This window comes from Salvia miltiorrhiza, chromosome 7 (genome assembly GCF_028751815.1).
Source record: "Salvia miltiorrhiza cultivar Shanhuang (shh) chromosome 7, IMPLAD_Smil_shh, whole genome shotgun sequence".
NCBI classification, from domain to species: domain Eukaryota; kingdom Viridiplantae; phylum Streptophyta; class Magnoliopsida; order Lamiales; family Lamiaceae; genus Salvia; species Salvia miltiorrhiza.
In genome coordinates this window covers 5,764,198-5,776,418 of record NC_080393.1, presented here as the reverse complement: position 1 = coordinate 5,776,418, position 12,221 = coordinate 5,764,198, and the positions used below count along the sequence as shown (strand labels likewise).

Sequence of the window (12,221 nt, the reverse complement as noted above, 5' to 3'; positions counted from 1 at the left end):
ATCAAATCAAAATCTTGCAACTATAAATGAAACGAAGAGATGTTTCACACACTTCACATGCTATATATGATCATGTGTTCATAATACCTAGAAAACACAATCTTGGAAAGGAAATATGTCCTCTAATTAGCTCAATCAAGAAGACATATATGGAACTCAACAACTATTAAAATATTATAACACATTCACTTCACCAACTAAATCGTCTCAAAATCCACTGTTTTCAATTGTTTGTGCAGTTGGAGGCAGCGACAGACATGTTAGACCATCAAATGGATGATGATCTATCTCAATTGAGGTGAGTGTGAAAACATCTTGATTGGAGCGATCATTGAACTGAGAATTGCATCTTTCAAATGTTTTTGACGATGATTCTTGATTAATTTCTTGAGTTGATGAAGCTCTAAGGCAGAAGCTACCAAATCCTTCTTGAGATCTTTCTAGCCTTGTCTCTCTCCTCTTTGAGAAGAGGGCCTTTCTCAAGCAACCTCAATATTCTCTCACACTTTCAAACGACAATTAAATCTACACAAAAAACGATAATCTTGTATGAAGTTGTATTAAATAGAGATGATGCATCAAATCAAACAAAAATCATAAACATTGAGTACCCCTTTCATCAATATGTTGAAATCGTCCCATTTCTGTTTGGCTTTGAAAGTCTTGAGCAACACTCTGAGGGCCAAAGAGCCGGTTCGCAGAACCTCACAGGCCTCATTTCCAGCTGCTGTGAGCTCAGAATCAAGACTCTAACACCCTTCATTTTCTCCACGGAAAACTGGAAACGATCACAAGTCAGTATTCATCGTCTCTCAAATAGTTCGTTTCCTCCAGATTTTCTCGCCTGTATGGAAAAATGTAGTAGCCCCCTATGTTATTATTTATATGTATAATTAAGTTGAGATATTATATTTATTGAATAGACAATTTTAGCAAGTCAATTTCTATATGAGATTAATTGATTAGGTAAAATATGTAGAGAAAGTTTTTTTTTTTATGTTTATAAAGCCCAATACTATTTGGGTCAGTGATTTTAGTAATATAAAGTACCAAAGCCCAATTTATGAATATTGATCCAGTTTTAAGATAAGCCCAATAGCTATTATTTGGTCCAAAGTGCGATGAGGAAGCCCCATTTCTTATATTTATATTATTAGTAACCCAGTTGACTTCTAATAATTTTAAATCGTCAGTTCAGATATATTAGAACAAATTAGTTAGACTTAGCATTGATGGTAATTGGCGTTATAGTTATCTCTTCAAATAAGGATAAGAGAGAAGGAACATTATATATACTTCTTCAGCTTGGGACTCTTGATGTGCAACAGAAGGTGAAACTTTCAACTCCTATACAAAAACAATACTACCGTTTTAAGCATGACCACAAGATATAAGAAACACACAGATGCACACATGCTGAGATACACAAAATTCAAATTTCTGTTACATCTCAAGCCGGAATATGTAAGAATCCTTTCACTAGCAAATAAGAAACTTACCGGCATAGGCCAATTAACACCATCATGATTTCCATGTTCATTACAATATCCAACAAAAATGAAATAACCTGAGAAACTCGATGCCCATGAATACGAAGAATTCTACACAATCAGAATAAGAATTAAGGGAGTTATAACCTGAGAGAGGAAGAAGAGAGAGAAAGGATGAAGTGGGGAGGAAGAGAGGGAGCAAAGAAAAGGAGAATTGTGTGAAAGAAACTGAGATGAAGGAAACCAAAAAACTAATTATGGAAGGTTTCTTCCATTTTGGATTGTGGCGCAGGATAATTTCTTCTTCTAGTTCTAACATTTCGTCAAAATTAGAGTTCTGATTGAGGAATTCAATTTCGTTGCTCTTCGATACTATTTTGTTAAGCTGAAAAGCTTGGAATTACAAAGAAAGGTTTCTCTATTGAATTTTTTTTGTTTCAAAAGTTGGAAACTCGATCACTCACCTCATAAAGTCGCTATTCATTATTTTGAACTTGAATGAGAAATCGTTTTAACTTTTTGTACTCAATTTAAGATAATTTTTCTATATAGTACTCTCCCGTTCACAAAGATTATGTGTTTATTACTATTTTCGTCCGTCCATAAAGATTGTGTGTTTTCCTTTTCTAAAAACCTCCTTTATAATTTAAACTCCGTTGACACTAAATATTTACATAATATCCATTCTTTACTTTTATAATTTGGTGAGTCCAATACTATCATACAACATTAAAATCACATTTTTTATTTTTTTTTATTAAAATTCGTGTCCTCCACTCGACCTCACACTTTTTTGTGGATGAAGGGAGTATTCAATTAAGATTTAATAAAGCTCACTAGTCAAGACTCAAGACTGACTTTGATAAGATGATTGACCAGTTAATACTGATATTGAAAGAGTTGACCAATCAAGGCTGATTTTAGAGCATCTAGCGCTGGAGAGTCGGGTCGTGCCGAAGAAGGAGACGCACCGCACGCTGGAGTGCCACGACGATGTGTGCTCGGTGGTTTGGGGAGAATACGATGTTTTGGGTGTTTTAGCAGAAAGCGTGGTGTAGGCAAATAAAATTTATGGCCAATTAAATCGTGTCATGTGGAGATTATAAATTAAATATTAAATTATATATTTTATTTTATATTTTAGAATTAAAATAAATATAATTACAAATTAAATAGATATATAATTGATATTTAATTATGTGGATTTATTGACCAATTAGAAGTTGTCTTGTGTCAAAATTTGCATAAAAGGAAATAAATCAAGAGGATCCAATCATATTATGCCACCTTAGCCCTAGGCCCAAGATTTACGGGCTAAAGCTTTGAAGCCCAATCTTAAGCTTCCTTAATTAGCTTTTTCTACAACTATAAATATGAGATGTAGGAAGCTCATACATACACAAATCATTTGAGAACTCAAGCATTGAAGGAGTAATTCACTACAACAAAGTCGTTTCCAACAATCAAGGCATTCTACAAGGAAGTCAACGAGTTTTTCATCAAAGTCAACGTTTAATTCAGAAATAAGGTGGAAGACCTCTGGATTGACGTCATCAAAGCCAAATTTAAGTCATCAAATCAAATACAAATCAAAGGAGATCAAGAAGGCATACTTCCCTCCAAAGATTTCAAGTAACATTTGAAGATGATAATCAGAAAATCAAGTAGAGATTCGCAACCCGCAACAAATTCATCTCAATCTATATATTTTGGATTTGTACACATTTTGGTATTTCATTAAATTGAATACATTAAAATTTATGTTTACACGTGGTGTCAACGCACAAAAGTTTTAAAAAATAATAAAAAATAGACTAGTTGCAGGAGAAAGAAAGAGAGAGAGAAGGAGGAGAAAAATTGGGGAAGAAAGAAAATATTGGGATGGCGGGGTGTTGGGTTACTTCACTAGCTATTTAGTTGCAAATTCCAATTTTAAAGTTTGAATTCATAATTGAAAATAGTGTTGGTTGTAAATTCAAGTTTTATATCTTAAATTCACAACCAACACTAGCAATTCAATTGTGAATTTATCGAGTTAGTTGTGAAAAAAAAAAAAAGTTGTGAAATTAACAACACAAACTCACTTTACATTGATTTAAGATCATTAATAACACAACTAACACTAGCGATTTAATTGTGAATTTATTGAGTTGGTTCTCTTCATACAATATTCCAAATGTAGATTTTCTTTATTTTGAATGTGCGGTTGTTTTGTATCCATTATGTTACTTGATTTGTGACCTTAATGATGATTTTAATTCGTTCCTTATAATACCATATATCCAACATCAAATTGTAAGGCAAGCGTGCATGTGTTAGTATAATAGTAGTGTGGTTAGACTGTGGTTAATGTTTGAAGCCGAAAATTTCAAGTTCGAATCATTTGTTGTACAACTTTCAATCTTATTTATTTTCATTCACAATAAAAATAAAAATAAAGTTAGACGAGTTTGACTTTCAAGAAATGTTTAAAGTAGCTATCTACAAAGTGTCCAATTTCCAAAATAAATGAGTTTCATAAAGCAAATAAGATATATATACATCACAAATTTCGTACATTATCAATTTATCATGTTTTCCTTTAAATAAAAAAATATAAAAAAAATCTATAATGCCATCCACACACCTTAACTACTTTCATGTCTTGAAATGAATGTTCGAAATGAATGTCTATTAAAATGAAAGCTACTTCAACACCTTTTATTTCCTCAAAAGACAGAAAAGAAAAACAATGCTCAAGAAACATGATATCTGTAGTTTGCATTCTTAAAATCTACAGGAAAAAAACAACCAAGCATAAAAAAATTGACAAATAGTAAAACAAAAATGTGTAGATGAAGAAAGCAACTCTATAAATGGACAATCATTATCTATAGCTTCAATTTCTCTTGCGGAAGCATCGACTCAACATTGTTGAAGTTCTGAACAATACAATACAGAATCTTAGTTAATATCAAATCAATCAATATCAATATACTATGATAGGCGATAGCACACTATTATATACAAGGCTATATTCTAGTACATGCTACCTAAGTAAAAATATTGGATTTATATATATATATATATATATATATATATATATAGGGAAGGGCTAAAATAAGAGCATTTCTTAAGATTTAAAATAAGAATCATTTTCAGCCCTTAGATCATCAAGATCTACGGTTGATTTATTATCCTGTTGGATGGATTTATGGTCATGGATTTATGGTCCTGAGTTCGAATCCCAAAGGTAGCAAAAATTTATTTTTCACAATTCATACATTTATACAACGAATTCATACGTGTTCTACATAAAATTCATACATTAAAAATTGCTCTTATTTCTTATTTTAAGATGTGCTCTCACGGTAGCCCACCCCTATATATATATATATATATAGGATCGCATTCAATGGAGACCATTTCTTATATAGAGAATGAAGACCAAATCAAGGCCATTCATCTCAATCCAATCAATGATCCAGATTATTTCCTGATTTGATTTTTCATGTAATTAAATAATGGTTAATTACATTTATTTAATCCAAAAAGGGCAAAAACGTCCACTCAAATCCACGAATTATGGCATCTGGTTGAGCAAATCCCGAAAATTACTCTCTTCCAATTCTGGGACCTGATCCGCCAATGAACATAATAGGTGAACATTAGTATGTTCATTTGTTTTCCTATGAACATATTGATGAACATTAGTATGTTCATTTGTTTTTCTACGAACATTATCATGTTCATTTATATGTTCATTTGTTTTTCTACGAACATTATCATGTTCATTTATTTTTCAACGAACACAGTACAAAAAAATCGAGATTAAATTCCTGAATAATCTTGATGCATATTCCTGAATAAGCTTATTCATATCTATTCGATATATCACCTTATACATTGAAATAAGCCCGTTTTTGGAACTTATTCATAAGCCTTCATAAGACTCTATTCAGGAATCAATCTCCATGTTAATGGAGTTCTCTCTAAGAACATTCAATTTGACATTTCAGGCTTCTCCAGTGACAATTGGTGTACGCCAATCATTTGTTGAGGAGAAGAGGTCTACGAACACTCGAGGAAATGCCAAGGGGAGATTTCAATCTGGAAGGGGTTCTGGATTCAGAAATGAGGGAGTAAGAGGACGTGGGAACTACGGAGGTGGAAGGGGTTACGGCAGGGGTGATTTCAATGGCAGGGGCGAGTTTGGTGGCAGGGGTGGGAGGTCCTCAAATCGTGACGGATATTAGAGGTCTGAAAACATGAGCAGCAATGGAGGCGGAGCAGCAGCAGGAGAGATGGAGGCGATTGGGAAGGTGGCGGGGAGGGAGGCGGCGGAGCAGCAGAGATGGGGAGGCGGCGGAGCAGCAGGGGATTGGGGAGGCGGCGGGGGAGGGGGGAGAGTGATTGAGAGAGAGAGAGCGTGAATGAGAGGGGAGAGTGATTGAGAGAGAGAGAGCGTGAATGAGAGAGAGCGAGTGAGATTAGGGTTAAATAGAAAATGACATGCTTAACCTTTTGATTATAAAATAAATGAAAATTAATAAATTTAATCAATTAAATTACCACCATTAGATTAAGTTAGATCAAGGAACCAGATTTGGTCTTCATTCTCTATATAGGGGAGTGGTCTCCATTGAACTCTCCCCTATATATATATATATATATATATATATATATATATATATATATATGCATATGTGTGTGTATATATATATAACATAAAAATCAAAGTCTAATTTGTTCTTTTTATTAATTATTTGAAGTTAAAGGGAACATGAACAAATCAGACTTTGATTTTTATGTTATTTATAAAATTAATGATCATAATAACAATTTATGAAGTATTAGAATAAAAATAAATGTCTAAAAAAAAAAAATGTTAACGAGGACTAAACGTGAGTGGTGCTCACATAAGGTGCGCACATAAGGTACGTAGCATAACATTCCTCATATATGTATATATATTACAGAAAGAAAATAGATAAATCTTATTACAATTTTTTTTATTAATCTTAAGATTTAAAATAAGTAAGGATATTATAAATAATCAAATTTGAGAAGAAAACACATTTTTATAAGACTAGCAAAGGAGATGACGTGTGTAAAAAAACTTATGTTAATAAAAAAAATTATGAGTATAAATTTATATTTTATTTCATTTCATAGTAACGTTTATTACTTTAATATATTTTTTGAACTAATTATTGGATAATATTTGAAAATTATAAAATTATAGTAAAATATTAAGCAATCATCTAAATTTAATATAAATAATAGATGCTTAATTAATTAAGCATCACCTAATTTTGACATCATTAAGAAAAACACGACAAAAAAAGGGTAAATATCTCTTTAAACCCCAAACTATTTTCGCTCTATCAATTATATCTTGAACTATTGAAAATAATTTTTTTAAACCTTGTACTATCAATTTTGTATCAATTGTACCATTCGTCATTTTCTTAGCTTCAAAAATTTGATGTGGCTCACCGGATACTACAATGTATTTAGAATCATTCTTTTTTTGACTTATATTATATAAAACGACGTGATTATATGCATTACTCATTACTAATTCAAAGGATGAAAAATAGATAAAGGGTACAATTGATACAAAATTGATAGTTCAAGGTTTAAAAAATTATTTTCAGTAGTTCAGGATATAATTGATAGTGCAAAAATAGTTTGGAGTTTAAAGTGATATTTACCAAAAAAAAAAAAAAAAAGATTCATATGAAATTCATATTTATTTTCTAAGTTCTATTTTTACCTAATTAATTTAAAATTCCATGGATTCTAGCAAAATTGAACTTACAAGAAAAACAACCTAAACAACGAAAAAAAAATGAAACTTACTTGCTGGCATGCTGCAAGGTTTAATTTTGCGGCCGTCAACCCAGACGGTGAGATTGGGAAAGTTGTTGTGCCACTCTGCAGGAATAGGATCAATGCCTAATTCCCCACAATCTTTGATATTTAACCACTTCAATGCATCCCCCCAGCAAGAGGGCAGACGCCTCAACTTGTTGCAACTATTTAGATGTAAGACCCGTAGAGATGGAAGCTTCCTCAACCATTCAGGCAATTCTTCTAATTCCCCACAATTGTCAATATGTAATTCCTCCAATGCATCCCCCCAGCAAGAGGGCAGACGCCTCAACTTGTTGCAACTATTTATATATAACCACCCTAGAGATGGAAGGTTCCCCAACCATTCAGGCAATTCTTCTACCCCTAAATTATGTAACTCTAACCAATCAAGAGCTGTGAGATGTTGAATTGATTCTGGTAACCACTCCCAATTTTCCACCCCTTTTAATTCGAAACTAATGAGTGAGTTGCAGCATGGTTGCAATAAGGCATCCACAGTCTGTTTAATGCCAACACTACTCTCCATTGACCACTCCTCACTCACATCTATTTGTAATTCTCTTAAGCAGCCTAAACCCCAACTCTTGACACTATCAGTAGACATGAAGAATTTAGGAACACCAACAATTGTCAATTCTCTGAGACTCGCTGCTTTAGCGAGGCAGTCAATTACCAGCGGTAGATTCTCTAGGCTGCTTAATCCATTCAATTCCAGAGACTCGATTGTTGGCGCCCATGACTCTAGCATTTGACGTGGCAAAACCATCAACCCTTCGCAACTTTGAATCCTGAGTTCGCGTAGGATTCCTTGTGATTGTCCTTCTCTGCCACTTGGATTCCCTATTGACTTCACATTTCGACATTCATAAATAGTCAACTTCTCCAGAGAATTGAGGGTGTCCAGTCCATCTGGTAATTCTCTCAACCTGGGGCATTTCCATATCTCCAACTCTGATAGATTCTGATTCTTATAGAATAACCAATCTGGCAGACATTCCAATCCCTCCAACTCTTCTATTTTGAGGGATGTTAAATTATTGAATGAAGAATTTATGAACCTCACCTTCTCCAATCCTATCAAAGAAAGAGATTTGAGATTTGGCAAGTGCTCCAGCTGTGGGATTTCCTCACATTCTGAGCACCTCTCGAGTGTTATCTGAATCAAGTTGGTCAGTGGTAGCCAAGAGGCTTGAGGCCCATCCCGTACTGCCATCTTCTCAATCCATTCTGGAAATCTTTTGCCTTTGAATCCATCAATCTCTAACTTCTTCAGATTGGCATTTGCATGAGGTTGCAGGCCTTCCAACACACCCTCATCATCATTTCTTTCACCTTCTCTCTTCTCATCCCATTCAAACCCCAAATCAAATAAGTTTGGCTTCTCAAATATCTTTGCTTTCTCTGCCTCTTCTTTGCTATGCACCTTTTCCAAACTACTAATCTTTAGTTTTCCTTTGAGATTCTTCAAACTTCCCAGCTCTTCAATTCGATAGCCCTTGTGGTCACCCACTCTAAAGTGCCTTAGGGTTTGGAGACAAGTTAATCTCCCAATTTCCGCAGGCAACTTCACACCATCGTCGATATAAACATGCCTTAAGTTAATCATGTACTTTAACGTACTTGGCAGCAGAAACGGACTATATATTCCACAACCACTTGGCTCTTAATGTTTGCAAGTGATGGAATTCACTAATCCAGTCTGGCAAATTCTTAATTCTCGTATTTGAAATATTAAGATTTCTCAAATGTATCATCTTCCTAACTGAATTGGGCAGCTCTTCAACTCCATCACTCTTAAGAGTAAGAACATGCAGACTTTCCAAGTTGGACAACATGTTACCCGGAATTTCTTCACCTTCCAAGAACAATGTACGCAAATGTTTTGCCACTTGTTTTGGCACAGGCTTTGACCCTTGAAGAGTGATGTATCTGATTTGGTTGCAGCCATCTGCATTATTAGAACCACCCAAAACAGAAGATGCCAGATCATGCACAAGATCGTGCATCACACAACTCTCCACATTTCCAATATCATCTCTCTCTGCAACTTGCAACAAAGAGTTTTGTAGAAGAATATTAAAGAACATGTCGCCCACAGACTCCATATCATCTCTTCGATTTGGCTGAAGAAAACCTTCTGCCATCCATTGTTCAATCAGCTCCTGCTTCACAATTTTGCCACCTTTTGGGAAAATTGAACAGTATGTGAAGCACTTCTTGAGTGACGGTGAAGACAAATTATCAAAGCTCAATCTCAAAAACATTATCAGCATCGAAAGCCACAGCTTCAAGCTCCCTCAACCAGATCTTGACGGCATCTTGGGCGATTGATTTCTTCTCAGCGTCATTCAAGTAGGCTTGAATCATCACCAAAGTCCTCTGCAGCTGTTGGGCATCTCCATCGAGACCTCGAAGTAGAGACCTCTCTTCTTTGAACACGTTGATGAGGTTTTGAACAAGAACTTCAATGGCTGCAGAAGACACACCTCCTCCATCCATGGTTTTGCAGAGAGAGAAAGCTTGTGAACTTTGTGTGTGTGTGTGTGAAGATGATAAAAAGAAAAAGTCATTAATGATCCATCTTAAATTATCGTTTTCTTTTTTGTCTTTAATGTGTGTTTATTTTCTTTTTAATAATTAATTTCTATTTTAATAACCAATTATGTTAAGAGTGAAACTAAACTCTGAAAAACTTGAGAGAGAATATGATGTTAAGAGTACACATTACATCATTTATGCTATTAAGAATATTACAAAGTTGTCAAATACCTTACAATAAATCCACATTGTGGACACCCACACACTAGTATAATAAGAAAAATCTTGATTTATTTAATTTATTTTTTAAAATAAAAATAGAATTTAGTTATTTTACTATATTCTCTACATTGTACTTATTTTTTTTTTTGCATTTTTTTGCATTTTTTATTTATTTTTTAATAAAAATAAAAAAGTTAGCAAAAAATTACAAAAAAATAATTACAATGTAGAGAATATGATAAAATAGCTAAATCTTATTTTTATTTTAAAAAATAAGTTAAATAATTAAATTATTTTTTATTTAGGTAAATTATGGGTGGCTACAATGTGGCTGTTTAGCATTACCCAATACCTTAATCAAATTGAACACTCATAAATTCAAAAATTAAATAAGACATTCAACTAAAAGCACTCATGCGAAATTCACATCATTATTTATGATTCTTGTGCAATTTTTTTTGAAAATATATGGTGGTATATATATAGCTTTGAGTAAGCTGCTACATCAGCTTTGATTATGAAATTCCTGGTTCTCAAAAGTTGCTACATTAGCGATCATCATATTGCTTTGCTTTTATGTCGTCAATTTATTTAAGAACAAAGAAATCAATCAAAAAACAATTAAGAATATCTATATATTATTGGAAAGATGGGAACTATAGAGATTAAACTCTAGACCTTGTCTTGTACATGGAGTTCCATTGCCTAAGCATCTAAAAAGGGGCAGGCGACTTATTAAAAAAATCACATGCATATATGTGATGAAGCTTAATAAGTTCTGCTGATTATCAAATATAATCACTAATTTTGACCATATTATCATATCTTCAAAAAAATATGCACAAGAATCTTAAATAAGTATGTGAATTTCGCATGAGTGCTTTTAGTTGAATATCTTATTTAATTTTTGAATTCATGAGTGTTCAATTCGATTAATTAATGTACAGAGAGAGTATGATGTCTATTACAATGTGTGTTTAACTAACCAATTAAATGTACATTAAAAATCTATCACCAATTTTACATTAACCATGAAAAGAAGTTTTTCAAAAAAAATTTATATTAATTAGTATTATATATTACTTCCTCCGTCCACAAAAAAAATTTCCTACCTATTTTTGGATTATACCTCCATCACTTATAATTACTCTTACTATTCACTTTTCACAACTCTCAATTATAATACCTTTCATCGCTCCCAATACACTCAACTACATTTTCTTCACTCTCAATACACTCAACAAATTTTTTTCTTAAAACTAGTGTCATTCCCTCCTAGGAAGTTCTTTCATGGACTGAGGGAGTTTAATTTTTGAAATTTAATACAAATATTCACCTCTAACAGGGCGTTTACTTTGGAGTATTAGTCTTGATATATAAAAATAGTAGAGTTGATCCCTTATTTACTTTGTTAGATTGAGACTTTGAGATATCTCAAGGCTCTTGATTATTTTTATAATTTAAGATAGTTTTGCTTGATTCTTATCCCATCAAAATGGTAGGATTTGAGTAATCCTACTCTTGAGGATAAAAATATTCAATCATCTATTTTATCAAGCATGCAAAGTAAACACACCCTAATAGTAATTTATTAATGTGAAGTTCATGGATGTGTGTACAATACATGCGCTCTATAGTATACTAAAAAAATGTATTTCAATTAAGCCGACATTCAATCAAGGGCGGATCCAGGAATTGTTGTTATAGTATGATGTCTAAAATTATTTGTACGAGGGTTTGGGGTTGGAGCCCCCGTGGCAAAAAAATTTAAGCATTCCGTAGAGTTTATTTTTATGTTAAGTATTAATATTAATGGACTTAAGATTAGAACTTATTCACTTACTATAATAAATAGTTGTTCCAATTCCACTACTTCAACAACAAGTACATCAAAAGCATATAAAAATCTACTTCTATGTGTTTTTTTTTTTAAATATTGTTTCGTCTTCTAAAAAAATAAACTAATTTTCATTATTAATAATTGATAATTTTACTTTAACTTGAAAATTGACTCAAATTCAACATCGATAATTTAACATTAAAACTTTAATATTGTCAAACTAAATTCAATAAAATAAAATAAAATAACTCAAGCTTAATATTAATTCTAAA

General features: G+C 32.8%; 1 protein-coding gene across 1 annotated transcript; it reads right to left on the bottom strand.

Annotated features, from left to right (window-relative positions):
• Nucleotides 1–4,163: 4,163 nt before the first annotated feature.
• Nucleotides 4,164–9,603, bottom strand: LOC130991985 (disease resistance protein TAO1-like). The gene is made up of 2 exons (XM_057916425.1): nt 7,335–9,603; nt 4,164–4,411 (listed from the first exon to the last, which is right to left on the bottom strand). Exons 1-2 carry the CDS (start codon nt 8,953–8,955, stop codon nt 4,395–4,397), a joined length of 1,638 nt encoding a protein of 545 aa, XP_057772408.1. The 5' UTR covers nt 8,956–9,603; the 3' UTR covers nt 4,164–4,394.
• Nucleotides 9,604–12,221: the final 2,618 nt, after the last annotated feature.

Coding starts and splice junctions, on each gene's coding strand:
- LOC130991985 (XM_057916425.1), bottom strand. CDS start 8,955: ATGATTAACTTAAGGCATGTTTATATCGACGATGGTGTGAAGTTGCCT.